The sequence below is a fragment of the Leptidea sinapis genome, chromosome 2 (genome assembly GCF_905404315.1).
Source record: "Leptidea sinapis chromosome 2, ilLepSina1.1, whole genome shotgun sequence".
Classification (NCBI taxonomy): Eukaryota; Metazoa; Arthropoda; class Insecta; order Lepidoptera; family Pieridae; genus Leptidea; species Leptidea sinapis.
In genome coordinates, this window is record NC_066266.1 from 16,977,571 (window position 1) to 17,004,140 (window position 26,570).

The 26,570-nt window shown below is 38.1% G+C and overlaps 1 protein-coding gene across 1 annotated transcript in view; it reads left to right on the forward strand.

The window, feature by feature from the left end:
- Positions 1-1,214: 1,214 nt before the first annotated feature.
- Positions 1,215-26,570, forward strand: part of LOC126973175 (GTP-binding protein 2-like) — a 29,596-nt gene continuing 4,240 nt past the window's right edge. The window contains exons 1-14 of the mRNA XM_050820391.1: positions 1,215-1,320; positions 4,230-4,376; positions 6,963-7,097; positions 9,362-9,590; positions 10,475-10,607; positions 12,551-12,763; positions 15,491-15,581; positions 16,951-17,066; positions 18,387-18,551; positions 19,644-19,811; positions 20,655-20,761; positions 22,407-22,539; positions 23,403-23,586; positions 25,870-26,014. Of these exons, the coding sequence (XP_050676348.1) occupies positions 1,215-1,320; positions 4,230-4,376; positions 6,963-7,097; positions 9,362-9,590; positions 10,475-10,607; positions 12,551-12,763; positions 15,491-15,581; positions 16,951-17,066; positions 18,387-18,551; positions 19,644-19,811; positions 20,655-20,761; positions 22,407-22,539; positions 23,403-23,586; positions 25,870-26,014 (2,072 nt within the window). The remainder of the gene's footprint in view (positions 1,321-4,229; positions 4,377-6,962; positions 7,098-9,361; positions 9,591-10,474; positions 10,608-12,550; positions 12,764-15,490; positions 15,582-16,950; positions 17,067-18,386; positions 18,552-19,643; positions 19,812-20,654; positions 20,762-22,406; positions 22,540-23,402; positions 23,587-25,869; positions 26,015-26,570) is intronic.

The window sequence follows — 26,570 nt, forward strand, 5'->3', positions numbered from 1 at the left end:
TATAAAAGCTGAAAGTTTTATTGCGCATGTCCCCTATACTGATAAGAACGACCAGCGTCTATAGAGTTTGGTTTGAGGCTACTTGGGTAGGCAACAGGTAGTATAGGTGTATAATATAATATACTAGCAGACCTACTACAATAATTATTATTGGATGCCATGAAAAATAGATGTTGGCGGATTCTCAGACCTACCTCAGATACGCACACAAAATTTCATACGTTTCGGAGGAGTTTCATAACAAACATAAAATTTTACATATTGGATAAAAATATGTTTTTACTAGAGGTAACATAAATGACTTTCGTAATGACATCACAGATTGGAAATGGAGCGACCGCTGTCAGTGTGTATCGAAATTTTATTAATAAAAGCCCTTTCTTGTGCTCTACTCACGTCTGAGGCAACTATTTCCGAATGGGTGGTAGTTATTGACCTTCAATGAGTGATGTCACATCCTATTTTGAATTAAAATATTTGAATTTGAAAGTGTTCATCCAGTATCCTGATGTTTGTTCCCAGTTAGATCCCAGAAAATGTTTAAAACAAAAGTATTACGCTATTCAAAAGAATTGTTAAAAAACGTTTGTGTGGTAAAGGTTACTATAACATAAATGACTTTCTTAATGATACCACAGATTGGGAATGGAGCGACCGCCCTCAGGCTATTAAATAATAAGGTTAATTGTACAATGTTACTTTGTGAATGTTACTTTAATTGTAAAACATATTTTTAGGCCTAAAGGCCTGAGGCGTTCATTTTGGAATGGGTGGTAGTTTTTTGACTTTCAATAAGTGATTTCACATCCTATTTTGAATAAAAATATTTGAATTTGAGTAAACTCTTAAACCGATTAACGGATTTTAATGGGGATTACTTCATGGAATGCAGTTTAGTCCAACTTGAGAGATAGGATGGTTTTTATGAAACAATTTCATTATAACAACAGGAAGCATATTTTACGATTAATTCTTTATGTTATGAAATATTATTGACAAATTAGTTTATTAATTATTTTATTTATTAAGTATGTACAGAACCACGTCTGTCGGTTCCGGTAGTATTGCTATAACTGTACATTCAAATGTGTTCGAAGATTTTATTAATCTGATAATATAATTAATTCTATTCCTAGCCAACAGATATGTTTGAAGCGTTTAAGCAAAAAGCAATCATATATCGTGAACTATAATGTCAATATTTCTGTTTTAGAATGGATTCGTTCTTCAGCCTGTTCGACCCGTCTGATGGTCAACCCAAACCCGCTCAGAAGAGACAAAAAAACGAACCGGACAGAAACAATCAAGATTCACCTAAAGGTGGGTCTAAAGGTCACACAGGTAAAATTTTTATAATTATAATATATATCCCTACTAATATTATAAATGAAGATATACTGGGTGGCCGAGAAGTTGACGTCCAAAGCTAAAATTTGAATTTGGCTCATTTTAATGCCCAATGTTCTGGGAAGTTTTAAAAAATAGAAGCCATAGGCTCCCATTTTTTTTTGATACCTTGAATATTTTCATGAATTTACCTGCAGCAATTATCTTGAACTTACGACTTAATTCTAAACTAGTTTCGCATTGTCTAAATAGTTTGTTATGTGGTTATTGCAACTGTAGTTAATAATTATCAACAGTAAAATTAGCTAAAAGTGTTCAAAAAAATTAGAAAAAAGTCCTAAACCACAATTAGGTGATAAAAAAGGAAAAAATTATTATATCCTAAACTACGCAAAATCGTAGAACATACATAGGGGTGTTTCGGATACTCATCACCATGAGGCTTCCAAATATCCTTCTTCTTCTCGGCCACCCTGTATAGATGAAGAAGAAGGTTTTTAACCAGTGTGTGCAGCCAGTGATGACTTACGGTACGCAGACGTGGTCGCTAACTATGGGCCTTATGAGGAAGCTCATGGTCGCTCAGAGGGTAATGAAGAGGGCTATGCTCAGAGTTTCCCTGCCAGATCAAATCAGAAATGAGAAGATCCGTAGGAGAACCAAAGTTATTGGAGTTTACTCCTTAAGAATCAAGTTTCATATAAGGCGCCCGGTATGAGAAAAATATGAAGAGTAAAACCTACTCATCAAATGGAATAGTAACGTTTTTCTCATATAAATAAAAACCGACTTTGTCTGCTTACAAATAAGGCAACAATTAGCATTGTATTTTGCCTGTCGGCCACCTAGCGTAACTTTTAAAAATTATTTTATTTTGCAATAAGAAGTGTTGTGGCTAATGTACGTTAGTTTCCTAAACTTTATTAGATGGCGTTGATCCACAAACACCCCATCTAAGTTCAAATTAAAAACAAATAATACTAGATAAAACGTCATCTAGTGTCAATATCATAAACTATTTCGTATTTCAAAATCTATCGGCACTGATCACAGATTTTAATAATTAGGTACATGACCATAAGAAAAATACCTATTAACTATGAAATTATTTTATTTTTTTAATATCTATATATTTTTTTTAATTAATACGCTTTTATTAGCTTGTGTTATATGTCTGTTTGTAACCGACTCCATTGGATTTGATTTTGTTTAGTACCTGTTCAAAGACAATCGTTCTTGAAGAGTAAACTACAGTCGTGCGTCGTAACTGACACATACTTTTTTATTTTATTATGATTCAACATTGATCAATACATACAAATTTCGGCTTTCTACGATGTACAACTATTTTTGTATCGCGATTTTTATATTATTCTGTTCCATTCGCAAAACCACTATATAGTTGCAAGATGGCAATCAAATGCAATTATGCAAATGTAGTAGGATATATTTGGTAGGTCTGACAATCGGTCGTCATCTATTTTATAAACCCCAAAAATTTTGATTATTGATTTTATTTTTATTTTTAAACTTGCTTATAAACTTGATTATAAACTTGCTTAAGTAACCTTATCTAAATTTCTTTAGTGTATCGATCTGATTTATATTATAACGATGGGCAATGAGTTATAACGTTTGTAGAAACTGTCATAACCATAATGTTAACACCAGGAACAGACATAAACTTTTAATGCCTACTACTCGGTTAAGTCGTGTTAGTAAGTCTTTTGTGGGGCGATGTATATGCTTTTACAACAAGATCCCAGAAAATGTTCAAAACAAAAGTATTACGATATTCAAAAGAATTGTTAAAAAACGTTTGTGCGGTAAAGGTTACTATAACATAAATGACTTTCTTAATGATATCACAGATTGGGAATGGAGCGACTGCCATAAGGCATATTTTTTCGATGAAAAAAAAGCCCGCTGAGTTTGTTGCGCCCATTCTTCTCAGGTCTGAGGCATTCTTTTTGGAATGGGTGTTAATACCAAGTTTTCGGAACGACTGGCACCTTATATTTATATAATTTTATGCATAAACATGTTGGTATATAAGACTTAAGTACAAAAAATATGAAAATAAAATTCAGTAAATACCTAGATTACGAAAAAACTGAAAATATTTTGATCTTATTTTGTCCCACCTACATGTGTTACAAACAAACACACACGCACACATTTTGTTACTTTTTTTTTACTTTCTTTTAAATTCAGTACATATTGATAAATTTGTAGTTATTTAATTAAATTGTTATTTTACACTACACAGTATACAGTATCTTCAAAATTTGATATAGTAATGCCAATGATGACTACCAAGATAATGGTTTACTGTTAATCATATCTTTATTTGATCCCACGATACAGTCTCCGACTAGTGTGGTGATTCAATGACAATCACAGTGTAGTCATATTATATAAATGGACTAGAAAAAAAATAAGGATTCCGTGTCACCTTACATAAGAGTGTAACACCAAAACAAGCCGATTAACGTGTAAAAACATAGCCCCACGCACACACATACACTACTACAGATCGATAGGCGGCCATTATGAGAATTGACATCGTCTGTGACAGATCAGTTTGCGTCTCAATAAAATATTTTAAAAATGCCGTCGTGTGTTGTGATATGTGTGAAAATGATACCATATAAGTATTTGAGAAAAAATTGTGTAACTAGTATCTCCCGTAACTAACGGTACTAGTATAACGGTGCTTCACTTGCTAATATCACGGCGCGGAGTCCTTCTTTTTTTACTCGTCCGTGATTATATATAAGCTTGTGAAATATTTAAACTTAATGTAATTTAATGACAATGCATTTGTAAAAAGATTGTTTTAAATAAATTATTATTATTCTTATTGTAATCACGACCTGCAGGTAGGAGACGTGGGCGCAAGTGTCAAGTAAAGCATGAGGCGGTGCCCGAAGAGTCCTCCTTCCTCTGCGAGCCTGACCTCAGCTCGGAGATCCTAGTGAAAGACTGCAGCTACATTGAAAACTATATAGAGGTTAACAAAAATGAAGGTATGTTTAAAAAAGTATATCTAATTTTGTAAAAATTGAGAGGTAACAAAACTTTTACAAATATGTGGGTAGGTGCGAAATTTTGTCGAATTTTACAAAAGTAAAGGAAATCTATGATAGAGGACACTTAGTATAGTAATACCAACTTATCTGTGAAGTGGCAAAAATAGGAACTGCGGTCGCCATGTTGAAATGTCATTCCACTCTCAGTGTCTACTACATTCGAGTGTTCCGTGTGTTTTATTACGATACCCGACTTTTGTGGACATAGGAATTAATTAACAACACTGAAACGACGATGTCGACACCGATCAGTTCACAGATAAGTTGGTGACACTTTACAGTACTATCGACATACTTTTAATTAAATTTACATATGTGGTATGTGTAAAAAAAGTAGCCATAGTTTAAAAGGTATTTATTTCCTCAAAATTGATTCCTTTAGAATTCTTTTTGATGTAATTTCTAAAATACAAGATACTACTACCGCTTTGCAAACAAATGGCGCTTGAGAGAGACGATGCGGCGCAATAAACTCTCCCAGCATACTTTTTTTGTGCTCTTTTTAATGAAAAAATATTGTACTGTCATTGCTATTGCCGTAAAATAATCTTAATCTAGTTCCAGGCTGTCGGATCACTTAGATATTCAGCTGTGGAGAAGTAAGATTTTCGACAGAGCCATGTTTTAATAAAACTTTTATATCTATTTAGAGATTATGCCTGAACAGTGACTGGGACTTTATTATAAAAGTGTATTAATTTACTCTCAAAGCTATTATGTATCTTATGAAATGTACTAGAATTAGTTATAAGCAATCCCTTATTTCTAGTGTTATAATAATGAAAATCACTATTAAGAGCAAAAAAGTGGCGATTTTTGTGAACGTATATAAAATTTTCATAAATGTACTGAAACTGATTTTTTTTTTTAATTTTTCTTGAGAGACTATTTGTAACCAAGCTTATATATAGCACGAACAGCTCTCTTTTGTAAAGCAAACACTATATCAATGTCAGCAGCATGACCCCATAGTAAAATACCGTACGTCATGATGCTGTGAAAATAACTGAAGTACACTAATCTAGCGGACGCAACATTCGTGTACTCTCTTATTTTTCTAACGGTGTTTTACTTTCAATCATGTGAATCATTTGCCCGTTTGCGATCTCTAATTAAAAGAAGAACAACCAAGTTAACTTAAAAGTTATGATTGAGCAGTAAAGGACAGTGATAGGCTTCTTGTCTGTTTTGAAGTTCACGGTATAGTACAGTAAAGGTACATCCCTAGATTGTTTTTTAATTTTAGTGAAGGCCAATACAATGGGTTGAACAGGTTATTAACTGTAAAGTAGATTCTGTAGATAAAGCCACAACCTGAGAGTTTATCAGTTGGAATGAGAGCTCGCACAGAATGCGAGTAGTCGCGGGTTCCAGTCCCGTATCGTTCATATAATTTTGTTTTCAGTTTCGTGTAATTAATCCCAGAAGTGAGGATTAACACTTTAAAAACATAACAAATTGTTTAGATATACAAGAGCGATATCTCAAATAAATTTCCTAATTTGCAAATATTGGGGTTGAGCACGTTATCAACTGTAAAGTAGATTCTGTAGATGAAGCCACAACCTGACAGTTGAACAAAGCATACAAGGTTTTACATAAAGAATACGTCACTCAAACGGTTGGCTCAGTTGGAATGAGTTAGCTCAAATTTGGGCGAAAATTGCTAGCGCGAAAATTTTGTTTTCAGTTTTATTTGTGCAATACCTATGTCTTTTTACCTGTATACATAGCGAAAGAAAAAATATTTAAATGACAAAATAATGTAAATTGATTAAATGTATTACAGCAATGGCGTACTATTGTAGTTTTTATAACGTTTCTCGTTAGATTAAATTAATTATCACGGTATCTATTGCTAAATTACATGCGAAAATTAGAGTAATAGTTCATTATGAGGATGATAAAAGAACTAAACATATTATTTGTTGTTTCGCAATATATTCTTTAAAATGTAATTTACATGCATATTGTTATGAGCGAATTTTCTAGAAATCGTGATTATCATAATGTTAGTACCAGTAACAAATATAAACTTGTTATACCTACTACTCGGCTGAGTCGGGTTACTAAGTAGATGCTTGCATTACAGGTTATCAGAAATTTTACGTTTTTTTAATGACGTTCAGCTGATGGTATTCGATACGCACTGTCCATTACAATGCAGTGCCGCTTAGGATTCTTGAAAAACCCAACAATTATAAGCGGCACTACAATTGCGCTCGTTACCTTGAAAAATAAGATGTTATGTCTCATTTGCCCATAAATTTCACTCGCCAGGCGCCCTACAGACCGAAACACAATAATCACACATTACTGCTTCACGGCAGTAAAAGGCGCCGTTGTGGTACCCATAATCTAGCCGGCATCCTGTGCAAAGGAGCCTCGCACTGGTAATAAACTGAATTAATTTTGTAAAACTAATTTACTTTTATGACTATGTGTAAATGTATGAATATAGGTAATATTGTGCAAGAGGTATAACTATTTTGTTTTCGTATTTATACAGTCTATGTATTTCAGATAGGCAAGAATCAGAGAATAAACAAAGAAGACGCAACTCTGGCCGGAAGATTCGCCGGAAAAAGAATAAGATATCGCCCGCCAAGGACATGACATCGTCTGCCGCTTGGTCGCTAGATGGCGCTATTTGTAAAAGTAAGTTACGTCAGTGTTTAACTCGATCCATAAATTAATTCAGATTTTATGACATTGAGAATCAATCTTCAGATGTCAATCTTAATTTTCATATCTAAAAAGAATACTATATTTGAATGTTTTTTGAAAAGTTAATGTTAAATCAAATGCTTGCTCATTTTTGCAATAATAATTTATTACACTCCAAACAGTTTGGTCCAGGTTCGTTCAACTAGCGATGCTGGTGTTGACTTGATACATAACATATTTAAGCCTGAGAAGAGTCGCGTGATGCGCTTACCCTCCTTTGGGATTTACCCAAGGCTTTCGATTGTGTGGAACTCGAAACATTAGTCAGAAAACTTTACCATTTCGACTGTAGACTAAAAAAGGTGGACGTCAATGGAAAGCGGTCCTCTGAATCAATAGGAAAAATGGGGGTTCCACAGGGCTCGATTTTAGCACCTTTTCTATTCCTTCTTTATTTTAATAATCTCCCTTATATCGCTAAGGATAAATATCGAATTGTGTTGTTTGGTGATTATACATCATTTATGTTTAAAGTATACCATTCTTTACAAAATTTTGATGATGTTAACAAAGCTTTAACAACAGTTGTACATTGCTTTTATGCTATTCACTTATGTTAATAGTAAAAAAAAGAAGTTCATTAAATTCACTTTACTTAATGTTAAACAAGGGTCAAAGCTTAAAAACGAGAAATTAGATATAGTTGATATCACAGAACAGTTTAAAGAGATTAGTATGGCCTAGTGGGCGGGGCAGGAGGGCCCCGTATATGATCCAAGGATCTAATTCAACGAAATTAGCTTCATCGGCTGACAGTCGTGCTCTTATTGTGGTATCGTATGAAACTCCGCGAAAATGATGAATTTTGCCGTCTTGCACTATAATAACGTGTCGAAATAGATAGCTGGTGTGTAGTGTAGCCTGAGAAGGAAGATTTTTTTCATCGGTAAGTCCAAAAACCTACAAATACAAGAGATATTTGTAGTAACTAAATATGACAAAGTTTAAATCCATGCCTATAGATAGATAGGGTTGTACCTCTTTCTAAACAATGTCGATATTAAGTATAGTTACCCTTTGTAAATGGTTTTATACGTACATGGAATAGGCAAAAGGCTCGAAATACGTAACTGCCGCGCCGTCACTATGATTAAATAATCATACTTAAACCGTCTCATACGGTCACCGCTTGTAGCTTTTTTACTGCTTGTGGTTCATGATTAGAGTGCGTCAGGAACGTTGGTATGATGAATAATATTATAATGCCGTGTTGTGCTATTATTACTTGTCAGATAAAAATACATACTTCGAGAATCGATCGAGGAGGTATATCCTTTCATCAGGAAGTCCAAAATAACAATATCTCTTTAGTTTCTAAAGTATAGCAATGACTACAAAAATTTAAATTACTTTCCAATTTTTAAAACGCTAGATAAATCTTTCATAGACTGATAGACACCTAACGAAGAACTGGATTTATTGGTTTTAAAGTGCCGTAGGTGTTGAACATTTCTGTAAAACATTAATACTTTCTGAGGTTCTTATATATATGCCATTTTACAAAGTAAATTAAAACAGATGGCTTCGAATAGACGAGAATGTGATGAAATTTATGCTGGTATAGAGTAGAACATTTATATCTGTTATATATAAATATATATCGTTGTAAAAATATGCATCACTTTGTAGGAACTGAAATATTTAAAGATTTAATTAGTCATCGAATTGGACAGTAACATACGGCAAACCATGTGACATACGAAAACAATTATTGAAAAGTATCTTTACGTAATTTTGCACGTAAATTAATAGTAAAAAGTTCTATAATAATAATATATATTTTGTCAATAAAGAACCCATGCGTAAAAATAATTACGTGATATTTATATTTTCGATTTAAATGTCAAAACTGATTTTTGAAAGTCCTTTTATTTTCGGGAGTAGGACCTATCAAGATGGGTCAAAAAGGCATAACTGCCCTGGAAAAGCTTACCTTGGCTTAAATAAAAATATTGAAGTAGGCGTTACCTTGCGGAAATCCATAATTATACAAATGATTTGAGTTTCCTTTAGTGTTAATTCCGCCAATATTTGTCTTTAAACAATTCGACACGTGTTTTGCCCTTACACGAGGCATCCTCAGGACGTGTTGTCTCGCCAAAATCTGGCACGAGACTAATTTAGTCTTGTTAATATAATTTTTTGCAATACTGTTAATTTTAGAAAACTTGTTAAGGGATTTATGTTTTTGACAGTGACCAACGAGGAGACACTCAACAACACGTACGTCAAACCAAAGAGAAACGACGGCTCGGTCGGTAAGAACGTCAACAATCTGTCAACGCGCGACACAGAGTACGATCGCGTGTACAACGTGATTGACAAGTTGGAGCGAGTTGTCATCAGGGGTGACAGATATCTGTCGGGAGACTTTGAGGACATGGAGGCGGATATGTATTCGGAAGAGGGCTTTATATATGACAGGTAGGTTATTTTAATGATTTCTCATAAACTAACAGACGCCTATCCTATCATGCATTGTTCTGTAAAACTACTGGCACTGGTAATTTGAAACAAACCCCGGCCCCCAGTCACCGGCGGCCCCGCTCGTGATGGCCACGGTAGCAGCCACATAAGCGGCGGGGCAGGAGGTACTAAGAATCCCTGTGTGCGGCAACTCTACCACAAGCGAAGACCATTGGTCTTGGCAATATACATTCTCTAAACACTGCTGTCCGACGAGAAGTTGGAGGAACTGTAGGAAGCTGTGAGCAGATTACGCTGGGATGTCGTGGAGTTACCTGAGGTCCGAAGACAGGGTGAGGACACGATAATCCTAAATTCCGGACACATGCTCTACTTCCGGAAGGGCGACCAACTATTCCAGGGTGGTATCAGGTTCCTCGTTCACAAGTCTCTAGTCAACAACGTAACTGAGGTGGGGAGCGTGTCGACTTCTGAACGGTATTCGTTTAAGGTCATACAGGTTTACGCTCCGACTTCGACACACTCAGACGACGAGGTGGAGGCCATGTATGAGGACATCTCAACAGCCATTCAAACTCCGAAGACCCATTTCAACGTTGTCATGGGAGACTTTAACGCAAACTGGGCAAAAGTAGCGGCGTTGAGTTGAGAGTGATGCAATTTGGTTATGGAAATCGGAACGCCCGAGGCCATTGCCATTGTAAAATACTCTATTTAATTGAAAATAGTGGCCGTTGAGTTTCTATTATGTTCTTCTAACGAGCTCATCTTTTTCCGAACATAATATGGTAGATTCAGTAATTTAAAACAATTATTTGGAGTGACGAATCAAAAGTGCTTAGTTTAAGCCTAATTGTATAAAGTTTATTTGACTTTGTTAGCACTTCGGAGGGCGAGGACTCTGGTGAGGAGTGCTACGGGTCTCTGCCCCCGGAGCCCCGGTTCGGCAACGTGGAGTACAAGCTGCAGCTCGTGGCTCCTTGCGAGAGAAGGTTCCAGCACCTCGTCACTCAGGTATTAACATGCATTTACAACATGGAGGGAAGAGCTAATGAGCACTATATCACATGGGGGAACAGTCTTTCCTTCCTTCCTCAAAGTCCGGCAACGCTCCTGTGATTTCTCTGGTGACCGCTTAACACCAGGTTTTTTTTATGTAAATAAGGGACAAGACGAGTAGGATGTTCAACTGATGGTAATTGATACGCCCTGCCCATTACAATGCAATGCCGCTCAGGATTCTTGAAAACCCCCAAAAATTCAGAGCGGCAACAGAATTGCGCGCGCTATTTTTATCTCAAGTAAGAGATAGACTGAATATTGGGAACGGCCGTAAGTTGCTAGGATAAAGGTGTAAGGGGTTTAAAAAAAGCTTGTGTGTTACTTGGACTACTGCCGCTTCCATATAGGTGAAAGTAATTAAAAATCATCTTATAAAAAAATCTTCTGTCTCTAATATCGATCACACAGTTTGAAATAAATTAGGGAATACTTGTATTAACAATTTCATGTAAGCTAGCAATAATCCGTTTATTTTTTGTTTGTCCTCTTTTGTACAGTATGCAAGTATGAGTTCGAAGGTTCTTTTTCGAAAACTGAAAGGGTTCGTCGGGTATTTAGTGTATAGTTTTAGTATAAGTAAATAGTAGGAATGTAGTCCGCTAAATGTAATTTAGAAAGCATTTAAAAGATGTGCAGATGCGTTCAGTTACTTATTTTTTTACGATGTGTCCAAAGTATGGCCATTTTAGTAGTTTAAGTAATATATAGCTTCCTTTACAAAGAATAGAGTTGTGGCCGATTATAGTGGCCTATCCTTTTCATCTTTTTTGACTGCTCAATAATGTGTATACCACACATTCTTCACTCCACATTGTGAGGTAGTAGTAGTAGTGTGGAAACTTTATTAGTGTGTGTTTGTACAATCTTTTATGTATTTTTTTTGAAATGTTTTATATACTGTTTGTTTCCCAAAAAAATATAATCTCCTAGGCGAGTGAAACAACTAATCTTTACTATATAGCACTACACCCAGACACGTCCGCACGCAACCAATAGCCGATTTGAACTGCCCTTGCACTGAACTGCATTCGTTGTATAGCACTCAACGTCACACGGTTAATGTCACTGTCGATGTCGTGACAGTGACAATGATAGTTAACACATACCCTGTTAAGACTAGATGTCAGTACACTACACATACTATTACAAGAATGAAGTTGTAGTTATGTAGTTGAAGAGTGCATTAATTCGTCATTTCCGGCTCAAGAACAGTAAAACCAGTCACTAACAGTGATAGTGCTAGTAATAACTACTGTGTTACCTAGTATAGTATTACTACACTGTATAATTATCCCAAAACATGAAGTATTGTTAGTTGTTAATGCTTTATAAATACAAATGAACCTAGCCAAAATACTGAAACTTTAAAAAAAAATTTTAAAAAAATTCAAAAAATTTATTACATTTACAGTGTGTTAGTTTACGGTCTTTTGCTTTCGGACACGATTTCTTCGAATTATCTCCCTTGCTGCTTTGACCACCATTTTCGTACTCACTACTAAAACACTACGTGGACGGCCAGATCTTTTTCTGCCATAAACAGAGAGGTCTCATTGTACCTATTAATAGCCTGGTACATAAACATTTTAAACCAAGCGTATGGAGAGTTTTAAAAATTGAATTTGTCTCCATAGTCCATACCTACTTTATGTAATGCAATCACAGCGATTCGGTTTACTATAGCATCTCACTCCATTTTAATATCGTAGAACAGTCACATAAAAATGACAGATTCCAAATTCAAATGTAATATTTTGTTTATTTTTAATTGTAACAGTATTTATGACCAGAGTAAGTGTAAATGTGACTTAAGTGTTGACCAGCGCCATCTATTGACGTAGTGCGAAAACATTAGTAATCGAACAAACAGTTAATCGAGTGTGTAACCCGTATAGTTAAAATGGCGGCTGCGGTCGGGCGGCGGCACAGCCGTGTACGTGGTGGGCGTGCGTGACTGCGGGTCGCTGAGGGGGCTGCGGGCGCGGGGGCTGCGAGCGTCGCTCCGCTCGCTGCGGCGCATGGCGGCCGCGCTCGGGGCCCGCGTGGCCGCCGTGCGAGCGAGGAGGGTGGCCGCCGACCGCGCCGTCGCCGAGGTCTACATCCGGAAGGTAACAAGAGGATGTTGTGACAGTAAATGCTGAAATGGTATGTACACGTGGAGCGAATGAGTAAAGAAAGAATGACTTATCGAATATATAAGGCAACTATGTGTGGGCAAGTCGGACGCGGGAGACCTCGTAGAAAATTCATTCAATATTACGTTATCCAAAAGAATTGTCAAAAAACGTTTGTGTGGTAAAGGTTACTATAACATAAATGACATTTTAATGATACCACAGATTGGAAATGGAGCGACCGCCCTCAGGCTATTAAATTATAAGTTTAACTGTACAATATTACTTTGATGAAAAAATATCCTGCTGATTTTGTTACGCTCTTCTTCTTTTTTTCTTCTTCTCAGTTTTGAGCCTTCGATTTGGAATGTGTGGTAGTTTGACTTTCAATAAGTGATGTCACATCCTATTTTATTTAAATAAAAATATTTCAATTTGAATTTGAATTTGTCGACCAAATTGGGGACGTTTGAGGAAAGGAAAGGTCCGGAGCACCCGAAACCGGCGAGCATATATGAAAAAAATAATGAATATAGAGGAAGCGCGTGAATTTTGTAAGGATAGAAAAAAGTGGCATTCTATTGTCTTTGCCTACCCCGACGGGAACAAGGCGTAAGTGTATATACGTATGTATGTAAGTAAAGTTCCTCCACTTCGCGTCGTCTAGGAAGACGGGGGAGTCGCGACCCTTAGTAATGAGGACATTACTAAGGGTCGTGACTCCCCCGCTGCATGAATTTCTGCCGTACGATTTCCCTCCATCTCCTGCGATCCTTAGCTTAGGAAGGGCATTGTGGAAGTTGATGTTCAGAGAAGATCGTATTTGGTCCGACGATCAAATCAAATCGAAATCACTTTATTCATGTAAGTCACGGAAATGACACTTATGAATTTCAAAAAATATTTTTATTCTTAGAGAACCTACCGCTACTTCGTAATGGGTTGAGCTAATGAGAAGAAGTAGCAAGAAACTCATTGCCACTCTTTTAAATCAAGATTTACATTTTCTCCGTTTTATAAATTTAAAGAAAAATATTTTTTTCCACCTTAAACCCATGTTCATACCCCAACAGCATGGATTTCTACCTGGTAGATCAACTACATCGCATCTTGTGGATTTTGTTACTGACATTACTCAAGCTTTCACAGATGGCCACGAATTACATGCTATTTACACTGATTTATCAAAGGCCTTCGATGTGGTTTACCACGAACTGCTCACGCAGGAATATGTGGCTGTCTACTGCGGTGGTGCGAATCCTATTTGCAGAAACGTTCCCAGATTGTAAAGATCCGTGGCTTTAAGTCATTTACAAGAACCGTGCCATTAGGGGTTCCACAGGGCTCCCATTTAGGACCCCTTTTTTTCTTGGTCTATGTGAACGATCTAGCCACTAAATTAAAATCCAAATTTCAAATGTTTTGATTTTCAAATTCGATGTACAGAAGATACGATCATATTCCAAGTGATCTTGATTCGATCTGCGATTGGTGTGTTAGAAATAGGATGGTCTTAAATTCCTCAAAATGTATTTACTTAAACTTTTCTCAAAAACGAATTTCTTCACTACTTACTCCATAAATGCGTGTCCACTAACAGAAGTTTGTACAACGCGAGATTAAGGCATCATGGTTGACACAAAATTAGGTTTAAGAAATGAACATTGACTACATTTCCAAAAAAGCATCTCGTATTTCAGGTTTTATGATAAGACAAACTAAATTTTTCAACGGCCCTGATGTGTCAAAGATACTTTTTATCAGCTACGTGCGTAGTCTTTAAGAGTATGAAAGTCCGGTGTGGAACCCTTCTTACAAAGTTCATATTAAGAGGTTAGAACAGGTACAGTCCAAATTTTTATATCATCTCTCATATTCAAGTAATCTGTGTCGTCAGTTGGACTGCTACGAATCTAGACTTATGCATTTTGATATGACGCGTCTTGTACAGCGTAGGAAAGTTTCAGACCTTGTCTTTTTACACTAACTAATTCATGGCCACATACATTCCTCTATTATTAACCCTGGATCCTTACACTGTTTTTACCAGACTGATTTTGCTGCATGGGGTGCTAGAGAACCGCAAAGTTTAATGTGGTTTAATTTTTGGAACTGAGATGGCAAATCAACCTTAAAATATAGCTATTCTAATTAAGATGATCTGCCAAAACAGCTTATATGATGAAACCAATTATTTATGTGGGCCAAACATCTCCATCCCCAAATGTATCGATACCCGAGTACTACGTTACCGAACTCGCAACATCAATATATGGAACTCGCTGCAATATTATCATGGACAATTGGTTCACCAGCGTCCCATTACCCAAAAAATTACTTTCAAAAGATTTGACATGGTCCGAACCACACGAAAGAATAAGGGCGAAATACCGGAGCTATTTTTGGAACTGCGTGATCGAGATAAAAACTCTGCTGCTGGGCTATGAGCTCATCTATTACTATATTCGATCCGCCAGTCCCTAGGTTCGGAAGACTTCTGCTAGAAAAAGCGGATTATTGGCTTGGGGACTGTTGATTTAAAGGAGTGGCAATGAGTTTCTTACTACTTCTAATCATTAAAGCTCAGTCCCATCCGATGTGGTGCTAAAAACTTTTGACATAAGTGTCATTTCCTTGATCTACACGAATAAAGTGATTTTGATTTGATTTCACAGTATACTGTTCGTACGACTCGCATCTGTCATGTTGTCTTGTTGCCAGTTGGCGTTGAACCAGAGCGTAGAACTTCGTGTGGCTGTGATGGGCGCCAATGAAGCTGGCAAGTCCACCCTTATCGGAGTACTGACTCAAGGTGAGACATCATATTTATTTATTTATTCTTAATGATACATCAACAGATTATAGATGTGAATACCAATAACAGATGTACACAACATTCATAGTTGCTGCTGTGACAATTAACTACTTATTATTACTAACTATTAACTAATAACATAATATATAAACTAAGATAAAATAACAATTTAAAGTTTATTATGAACTTTTAGTTATATAAAACTATAATTATTAGTTAAAAAAAGGAATAAAAGATAAAAGTAAATTTATAACTTTTCTTATTGTTTTTTATATATTTATGTCTATATATACGATAATCCAAATAAAACTAATAATAATTAAGTTTAGTTAGGTACATAGTTCATAAGATTAAAATTTTATATTAAATTAGAAAACTTGAATATTTTATTTTATTACAATTACGCCGAGGATATTTGGACAGCCCTAGTACAGTCTTCGGTATAATTGGGCTGCCAGTTGCAATTACCAGCCTTAAGTTTTACTCTAATGCTTTGGTCCATAAATTATGGTGTAAATGGTGTTCACTTTTTTAAGTCTCTAAATAAAATAATAAAAAATGCCTGTTGGTTTTAAATTAATTGGTTTATATTCAATTATAAAAATAACTCAATATTAGGAACCAATACATGGATCTACATACTTAGTATTGAGAATCGATGTGATGGCATGTTGCACCATCATACGGTAAGACACTACCATACGACCGACATATTGATAGTACAAGTAAAGAAAATCATCCAAAAATTAATTATTATAGTTAAAAGAAAGCACACAGTGGTCCGGGGGGAAATAAAAAATTTTGGCAATAATTTTTCTCCACATTTTGAAAGAAAAGAAAAGAAAGAGCAGCTCGAATTGTCGGGGACCCAGTGGTCTGTGAACGGCTGGATCACTTGGCGTTGCGTAGAGTTGTCGCTTCATTGTGTGTATCACGGGGAGTGTTCCGAAGAGCTGTTTCACCAGATTCCTGCCGCCGAATTCCACCTTCGCACGACACGCCTTCAAGTTAGGATATCATCCCCACCATCTGGATTTGTTGGCGGTCCTCCACAGTGCGGTTTTCAAGGAGCTTTCATCCACGTACTACAAAGCTGTGGAATGAGCTTCCTTGTGCGGTGTTTCCGGGACGATACGACATGGGTACCTTCAAAAAAAGCGCGTACACCTTCCTTAAAGGCTGGCAACGCTCCTGTGATTCTTCTGGTGTTGCAAGAAATTGTGGGTGGCGGTGATCACTTACCACCAGGTGACGTACGCTCGTAAGTCCTCCTTTTCCATAAGAAAAAGAAAATTATTTTTAGTTTATTTATTAATATGGCTAGTAGGATTTACGTTAATATTATTTTTAATTAATTTTGCCGTAGGTGAATTGGATAACGGCCGAGGTAGCGCTCGTCTGAACATGTTCCGTCATCTCCATGAGGTGAAGAGTGGCAGGACGTCCTCGCTGAGCCACGAGATCCTTGGCTTTGATGCTCAGGTATGGAAGTAGTGAAGGAGAGGTTGAAGGAGGAAAAGAGTAGAATAGACAGGCCAAAAGTTGCCGTTGATGTATGTTCTTCTCACGAGCTCTACTTTTTCCGAATATATGGTAGATTCCGTAATTTAAGAGAAATATTTATAGGGAAGATTTTAAAGCGATAAGTTAAGGGCTATTTGAATTCAGTTTATTTGAATGCATCATAAGGACGATTCACTTGGGGCTAGGCCTGTTGAGGAGTTGAAATGAAACTTCTTTATTGTGTCGAGTACAGTATACATTATAGATCCTAAATTTATTGTAGTGGCTTCTATTCGGCAAATTGAAAATTAGCATGCAAGAAGTTTACATAAAATTTAAAAAAATCCTGAATATTAAGATTTTTGTCGATTAACCATTTAAACAGGAGTCCAGATAATCATTTCTGTGGTAAGTTTTTTTATTTCTACAGGTAGATGATTTAATAATTTTATACATATTGCGTAGCTACTATATAGGCTATTTAGGTATAATATTGTTCTGTGACAGTGGCCATAAACCAGTCTATCCAGTAATTGGTTGGAACGAGGATTCAATTCAATGCCCCTTTTAAATTAGTGACTATTTAGTTTTACAAAGCGATTCACTCGATTGTATGAAACGTACAGTCATTGACAGATGACGGCTACACTCTTATAAAAAAAAGGAGATAGCCGAAATCGTTTTAAGCAACTGTTTGCTTTCAAACTTAGCTGGATAATACATCGTGCCAATTCGTGATACTGTAATTACTACTATTTCAAACTTATGTCAAATCATTGCACGTTTCATACTAAACTAAATACCATTTTTATTTAGGCAGTCCCGCCTAGTACTAGTCCCGCGTAGTATTTACAACCACTTTTTTATAAAAATAAGGGACGAGACGAGCAGAAAGTTCAGTTGATGGTAATTGATACACTCTACAAAAAATGAAGTGTCCCTCAGGATTCTTGAATAACCCAAAAATTCTAAGCGGCACTACGATTGCGCTCGTCACCTTGAGACATAACATGTTAAATCTCATTTGCCCAGTAATTTCACTAGCTACTACGCCCTTCAGACCGAAACACAGTAATGTTTACACATGACTGCTTCACGGCAGAAATAGGCGTCCATAATCTAGCCGGCTTCCTGTTCAAAGGAGCTGGTGACATGACACTCTTTGCTTACATGCTACAAATATGTACATATTAGGCAATGTCAAAATATTTAACTTTTGTAGTAAGTCTATACATTCGTTATTACTTTGAAGGCGATATCTTGGAGGATTCATAATTCTAAACTAAAAAAAATTGTCAGGGTCACGTGATAAATTACGGATGTTCGGAGCTGATGACGGCGGAGAGGATCGGGGAGCGGAGTGCCAAGCTGGTGTCGTTCCTGGACCTAGCCGGCCACAGCAAGTATCAGCGGACGACGCGCCACGGGCTGACAGGCTACTCGCCACACTACGCCATGCTTGTGGTAGCTATTGTTTACATTAGTATTTCCCGAGTGGGGGGGGGCTCCTTTCTGATTGTGACCCATCACTTTTAACTAATCCCCGCGTGATAAGACGGGGCAGGCCACTATCTGAGTGTGTCCCCATCATTTTCAACTAATCCCCGCGTGTTAATACGGAGACAGGCTACTATCTGAGTGTGACCCATCACTTTTAACTAATCCCCGCGTGATAAGACGGGGCAGGCCACTATCTGAGTGTGTCCCCATCATTTTCAACTAATCCCCGCGTGTTAATACGGAGACAGGCTACTATCTGAGTGTGACCCATCACTTTTAACTAATCCCCGCGTGATAAGACGGGGCAGGCCACTATCTGAGTGTGTCCCCATGATTTTCAACTAATCCCCGCGTGTTAATACGGAGACAGGCTACTATCTGAGTGTGACCCATCACTTTTAACTAATCCCCGCGTGATAAGACGGGGCAGGCGCTATCTGAGTGTGTCCCCATCACTTTCAACTAATCCCCGCGTGTTAATACGGAGACAGGCTACTATCTGAGTGTGACCCATCACTTTTAACTAATCTCCGCGTGATAAGACGGGGCAGGCCACTATCTGAGTGTGACCCATCACTTTTAACTAATCCCCGCGTGATAAGACGGGGCAGGCCACTATCTGAGTGTGTCCCCATCACTTTCAACTAATCCCCGCGTGTTAATACGGAGACAGGCTACTATCTGAGTGTGACCCATCACTTTTAACTTATCCCCGCGTGAGAAGACGGGGCAGGCCACTATCTGAGTGTGACCCATCACTTTTAACTAATCCCCGCGTGATAAGACGGGGCAGGCCACTATCTGAGTGTTTCCCCATCACTTTTATCTAATCCCCGCGCTACACGACGGGGACAGGCAGTGTAATACTAAATCACTATTTACGTACTGTTGGTCTTTAATCGTCTGTGATGCGAAAAGTTTATTGCTCTGACACATAAAGTACCTTCTTTTTTAGATTCCTATGGCTGTACAATATGTTATAAGTGTTGCTTGTGATTAACCACCATTGGTTCCAATTACACAATTAAAAATACTAATACTAATAAATGTCTGCAGATATCAGCGACGGCCGGTATAACTGGCATCACGGAGGAACACCTGGGGCTCCTGGTGGCTCTCGATATGCCGCTGTTTGTGGTGGTGAACAAGTGCGAGCTGGTCACCGCGGCCGCGATGCAGCATCTGATGAAGAACCTTGCCGATCTGTTAGCTGTTCACCGAAAGGTAAAGTATAACCTTCGGGTTTAGAGCATACTCTCACGTTAAAAACTCTGGTATTGCAGATATAGACAGTTGCCACACAGCCGTTCCAAGTGAAAACTTAGAACTTTTAGTATTATAATTTGAAATTTCAGTATGTTTAAAAACAATTAATTTCAAAAAATGAGACTTAACATCTTCTGTCTCAGGGTGACGAGCGCAGTTGTAGTGCCGCTTAAAATTTTTGGGTATTTCAATAATCTTGAGCGGCACTGCATTGTAATGGACAGGGCGTATCAATTACCATCAGCTGAAGGTCCTGCTCATCTCGTTCCTTATTCCATCAAAACTCTCAGGTTGTGGCTCCATCAACAGGATTTACTTTACAGTTGATAACCTGCTCAACCACAATAATTGCATATTACGAAGTTAAGTTGAGATATCTCTCTTTCAGATCTAAAATTTTTACTATAAATGTCGGCCTTTCAAATATAAACAATACTCGTTCATTAATTTTGGTTACAAATTTAATTTGTGAAATCTATTACTTTTAAGAATTTCGCGTACCCTCCATTACTTACAGGATATCAAAATCGAAATTGTGAGCAGCCATTGCTAACAAGGCATTTTATTAGACATTTTTGTTCAACAAAATTTAATAAAATCAATTTAAACCTGTGCAAGTTGAACATTTACACACATGCCAAGTAAACTGTATACTTACTTAAGTTCTTGTAACTCCTAGCGGGGACAGAGGGCAAATCTGAGACAATCATCTCTCTTTGTTTTCACTCCAGGTCTGTCGTTTCTAATGTCATTCGCTTGACACACAAACTTTAATGCAAAAGTGTTATTTATTAATTTCAGACACCGCTCCTGATAACGGACGAGAATTTGGCACGAAACTGTGTCGTCGCCACACAGAGTATATTGGACACCATAGACAAAGACACGGCTGACCATAAACGAGAGAAGTATGTACCTATAGCAATATTATCACTAACAATTATTGATTCCTTTACCGTGATTTAAAAAAAGTTAACTAGAGCGAAATCTCATTAAAACGACGCGTGGCGGATCTAAGGAAGGTACAAAGCCCTCTATCTTATAGGTCTGCTAGAAGATTTAACAATATGATCGTAAACAATTATTACAGACAGTGTTAACAAGTTGATTTGAGCAAAAATCCAATAATAGGCAAACCCAACATGCAGAAAGTGAGTAAAATACTCACTTTCAAACAATTAAATAATACTCACTTTATTGAATAAAATATGTTATACATCAGATTTTGAAATTTTGTCCTGTGCCTCCCTGGAGCATAAATAGAATAGGTAAGTGGGACTTCATAAGGCCCAAGGGTGTTGTAAAAGAGGACTAAGGGCGGAAGGGCATGCGATTCCGATGTAGTTCAGTTTAGGTACCTAAACTCAATCGCTAAAATACGTACCAAGTGCCTTTTACTGAATGGCGATTGGATCGCATATCAATAATGAATGAATTAAATTTGTCTGTGGTCCGCGGTGTGAGAAAGAGATGACGCTCTGCAGTTGTTGCATAAGATTGTCTCACTTACTCGAACCTAAAATGATATCACTAAAAATACATTTTTAAATTGCGCTTTATACATTCAAATTATAAACCATATTTTTGTACTTATTAAAATATATATTAACTTTTCATATATATGTTAAGTAATATAAATATATATAGTTATTTGCATTACAAATTAAATGTTTGCTTAGGTGTTTTCGTAAAAATAACGAGTTATGAACGCACCTCCATTGATGTTTGATTTGACAGGAGCACAGAGAACATTTTTTTAAATTCGTTCTTGCGAACAGGCTATAGTCCGGGCCCTTACTGCCTCGTCTTTGGTATTTTCATTTACGGTATTTATTTTTAGTATTTTGTTTTACGAAAAAATCCAATAAAGTATTCTAATCTCATCTTTCATCAATAAAATTTTCCTTTTCTGTATGTTTTCACTTTTTTTTTAAAAGTTATTAACAACGCGATTCACTTTCCTCTTAGGAAGAAGAAACCTTTTTGGAATCGCTCACTTTGACAAATAAGCTATCCAGTTTAGGTTGAAATATTAGTTCATGGTATGAATGAACGAACTAAAACAGTTTGCGATTCACTTTCCGACTTGATTTGACTTCTACCTAAAATGGATATCTCTAATGACGTCGTGGTACGAAATAGCAAAGCATTTTAGGTTGTCAATTGAATAGCAATAAGAGTTCGCAGTATCCAGTGGGAGGCTCCTTCGCACAGGAAGCCGGCTAGATGGTTACCACAACGTCGCCTATTTCTGCCGTGAAGCAGTACGTGTAAATATTACAGTGTTTCGGTCTGAAGGGCGCGGTATCCAGTGAAATTACTGGGCAAAAGAGACTTAACATCTTATGTCTCAAGGTCACCAGCGCACTTGTAGTGCCACTCAGAATTTTTGGGTTATTTTAGAATCCTATGCGGCACTGCATTGTTATGGGTAGGGCGTATCAATTAACATGTGAGCTGAACATCCTGCTCGTCTCGTCCCATAATTACATTAAAAAAAAAGTTCGTAGTAGGCCCGCAGGTGTTTGAATGTTCAAGCCGCGTATATTTCAGCGAGCACGTGTCCGTGTTCCCTGTGAGCTGCGTGCGCGGCGCGGGACTGAGTGCGCTGCACGCCTTCCTTCTCGCTCTCACGCCGGCGCACTTGGCCGCGGACTCAGACGCGCGGGGTGACGCGCACAGTGACGTGAGTCAAGATTTGTATTCGCTTAAGGCTGTTATCCTGAAAAAATCGCCAAAATAGCGCATAGTTAAAAGGCATTTATTTTCTCAAAATTGATTCCTTTAGGAATCTTTTTGATGTCATTTCTAATATACTAGACACTACTACCGCTACGGGAACAAATTGCGCTCTGAGAGAGAAGACGCGGCGCAAGAAACTATCCCAGCATTTTTTTGCGCTCTGTTTTGTATTTACTTGCTATTGCTATAAAATAATATAATCTAGTCGAACTTACAAGTGTACGTCCTAATTTTGATGGTACCCTATGTCGTATTGCCTGTGGGAGGGAAGGCTCCTTAGCACAGGATGCCGGATAGATTATTTCTAAAGCAACTGCGCCTATTTTTGCCGTGAAGCGGTAATGTGTAGGCATTATTGTGTTTCGGTCTGAAGGGCGCCGTAGCTAGTGTATTACTGGGCAAATAAGACTTAACATCTTATGTTTCAAGGTGACGAGCGCAATTGTAGTGCCGCTCAGGGTTCTTGACTGAGCGGCACTACCATTGCTATATCATTGCATTGTTATTGGCATGGCGTATCAATTAAGATCACCTGAACGTCCTGCTCGTCTCGTCCCTTTTTTTCATAAAAAGTCGCACAAGAGAGCTCTTTCAGTTTAATCTTGTATAGTTTGATGGAGACACGCCATACATCCAAGCAACCTGCATTTCACGATTAAATAAAAGTCTTTAAAACGTTCGATTAGTGAGTATTTTGAACATGGGGACTCAACGTTGGCCCAAAATATAATCGCGGATACAGTCCATGCAATAGAAAATACCAGTGGTAGTGCCACACAGCTGTCCGCAATATTGACTCAATAGTAGAAAACAGTTGCATGCAAATATGTCATCTATAACAGCGAACCAATAAGTCGTCTATGTAAATATTTACAGGAGGCTTGCGAGTTCCAAATAGACGAAATTTTCCACGTGGGCGACAGTGGAGGGCCCGTAGTGGGAGGGCTGCTAGCTCGGGGACAGATCTGTGAAGGAGACAACTTGATAATTGGTTAGTTATTATATTAATTAACGGCCGCTTTCGATATGCGATCTATAAACTAATATTAGTTGAAATTCGGATTGCATGTCATCTAGCAAGTTATCTAAATCTCTATTTCAGAAAAACGATCTTCACTTACAAAACACTTATCTGTCACATTCACATAACTATTAAGCTTAAAATTTTAATACATTACCACATAGATGGATTGAGAAACTACTTTCAGTAGTTCGCCAACTGAGATGCCAAATGGAATAAATGGATCCAAATGCCCAGCTCAGTTTAATAATATGGGATTGCAACTGAAAATAGAATTTGGTCTCAATTTAGTGAGAATATAAAAAAAGTTCATTTTTTTTTAAGTTTATGAATTCTTTTTTTATGGAATAGGAGGACAAACGAGCGTGGAGGTCACCTCGTGTTAAGTGATCACCACCGCCCACAATCTCTTGCAACACCAGAGGAATCACAGGGGCGTTGCTGGCCCTAACGGAAGGTGTACGCGCTTTTTTTGAAGGTACCCATGTCGTATCATCTCGGAAACACCGCACAAGAAAGCTCATTCCACAGCTTTGTAGTACGTGGAAGAAAGCTCCTGTAAAACCGCTCAGTGGAGTACTGCCACAGATCCAGATGGGCTGCAGGAATCAGGTTAAACAGCTCTTCGGAACACTCCCCATGATAAATGCGGTAGAAAACACACAATGAAGCGACATCGGCTGGATCATTTGGCGTTGCGTAGAGCAACGCCAAATGATGCAGCCGTTCACAGAGCACTGGGTCCCCGACAATTCGAGCTACTCTACGTTGCAGCGGTCAAATGGATCGATCTGATACTGGGGTGCGCCAGACCAGAGATGACAACAATACTCCATGTGTGGCCGGACCGGCGCTTTGTAGAGCGCTAGAATGTGGACCGGCTTGAAGTATTGCCGTGCTCTATTAATGACGCCCAGCTTCTTCGAAGCCAATTTAGCTTTGCTCTCTAGATGACCACCGAATCGTCAATCGCTTGAGATTTCGAGACCCAGTATTCCCCATACTAGGCGAGGCTAAGGGAAGTGTTGTCGAAGAGCGGTGAAACGACAAATGGGGTTTTTTTTAGTGGTAAACGCGCAAACTTGAGTCTTCTGGGGGTTAAATTGGACAATATTCAATTTACTCCATTCCGCGATCTTTTCAAGAGAGGACCTGATAGAAGACACAAGTTTCTCTCGGCACTGGTCGACGATTTCCCGAGAGAGACCTGCATGGCCCGTGTATATGGCATCACCAGTGCTGTCGTCTGCATAGCAATGCATGTTGGCGGTGTCCAACATATCATTGATATGCAGAAGAAACAGCGTGGGAGATAGCACAGCCTTGGGGCACTCCAGCGTTCACGGTTTTCGGGTTCGAGCAATATCCGTCGACAACGACCTGTATGCTGCGCCCAGTGAGGAAGCTGGAGTTCCACTTGCATAAGCACTCGGGAAGTACAAATGATGGAAGTTTTGAGAGGAGCGCCTTGTGCCATACACGATCAAAGGCCTTCGCTATATCCAGGCCAACTGCCAGGCCTTCCCCCTTGCTTTCAATAGCCGCCGCCCATGTATCTATTATAGTACGATATATATGGTAGGTCTGAGAATCGGTTGCATCTATTTTTTGTACGTTACTTTTACCAATTCGTTACTTTACATGGCAATACAACGTTTGCTGGGTCAGCTAGTAACCTTGTAAAGTAACAATTGGTTTGAGTGAGAGAGGAGGAGCCTGCCTACCGCTGTCGTGTGCGTGAACGAAGCGGTTATCAGAATAATAGCATAAGAAGTTATCACTTCAAAAATATTAATACTATATTTTTGGATAGTTTGAGATTCTTAAATTAACAAGTCGACCGCCTGATCCTACAGCGTTCATGACGATTCCTATAGCCCAGTGGTCTGTGACCCTGGCTTCTGAGCTAGAGGTCCCGGGTTTGAATCCCGGTAGGTGCAAACATTTATATGATCAGTATGAATGTTTGTTTCCGAGTCATGGATGCTTATATGTATTTATGTATGTTTAAGTAAGTATATTTTATTAAATATATCGGTGTCTACCAGGCATAGCCTGTACTATGGGTTGTACCCATAGTACAGGCTATGCCTAGTTTGGGGCAAGATAATTTGTGTAAGAGTGTGTAAATATTGTTATTGTCTGTTCATCTGCCGGATGCGATGATTATTTTATATTTATCTTTTTTTAAATTAGTAGGAATTGTAAGTTTATATTTGTTTCTGGTATAAAAGTAATATTATTATTTTCTAGGTCCTTTGGATAACGGCGAATTCGTCAAAATATTAGTAAAGTCGATATACAGAAACCGTGTTCCGTGCGGGGTCGTTCGTGCGGGGCATTCTGCGTCGCTAGGGCTGTCACACTGGCCCGCAGGGCTGCGCCCGGGGATGGTGATGTTGACACCCCCGACGGGGTACGGGAGCGGAGAGCGACCGGCGTGGGGCTGCTCACACAGATGTACAGGACACCAGGTATGATTGTTAAGATATTTAAGTTGTTTATAGCAGTACGAGCAGCACTGAATTGTAATGGGCAATGCATATCAATGACCATCGTCCTAGTCTCGTCCCTTATTGTCATAAAAAAAATATATAACATATTTTGCTGTTTATTCAGAGCAGTACCACACTGATTTCTGCTGCTAAACATAGCTGCACTTGTTTTAGCCTAAGTTATGGGTGCAGTTGGATTTTTTTATGGGACAGGAGGACAAACGAGCGTACGGGTCACCTGGAATTAAATGATCACCGCCGCCCACATTGTCGTGCAACGACAAAGGAATCACAGTAGCGTTGCCGGCCTTAGCGGTATTGTTTGCGGTACACTACGCCTTAAATCGTTTTTATCAGATAATTTTTTTTCACTGTTGTGATAATGCTATATTACACATAAAAAAATTTCTCAATTAAACATTTTTATCTGTAGATATCGCAATTGTCACCACACCCGGA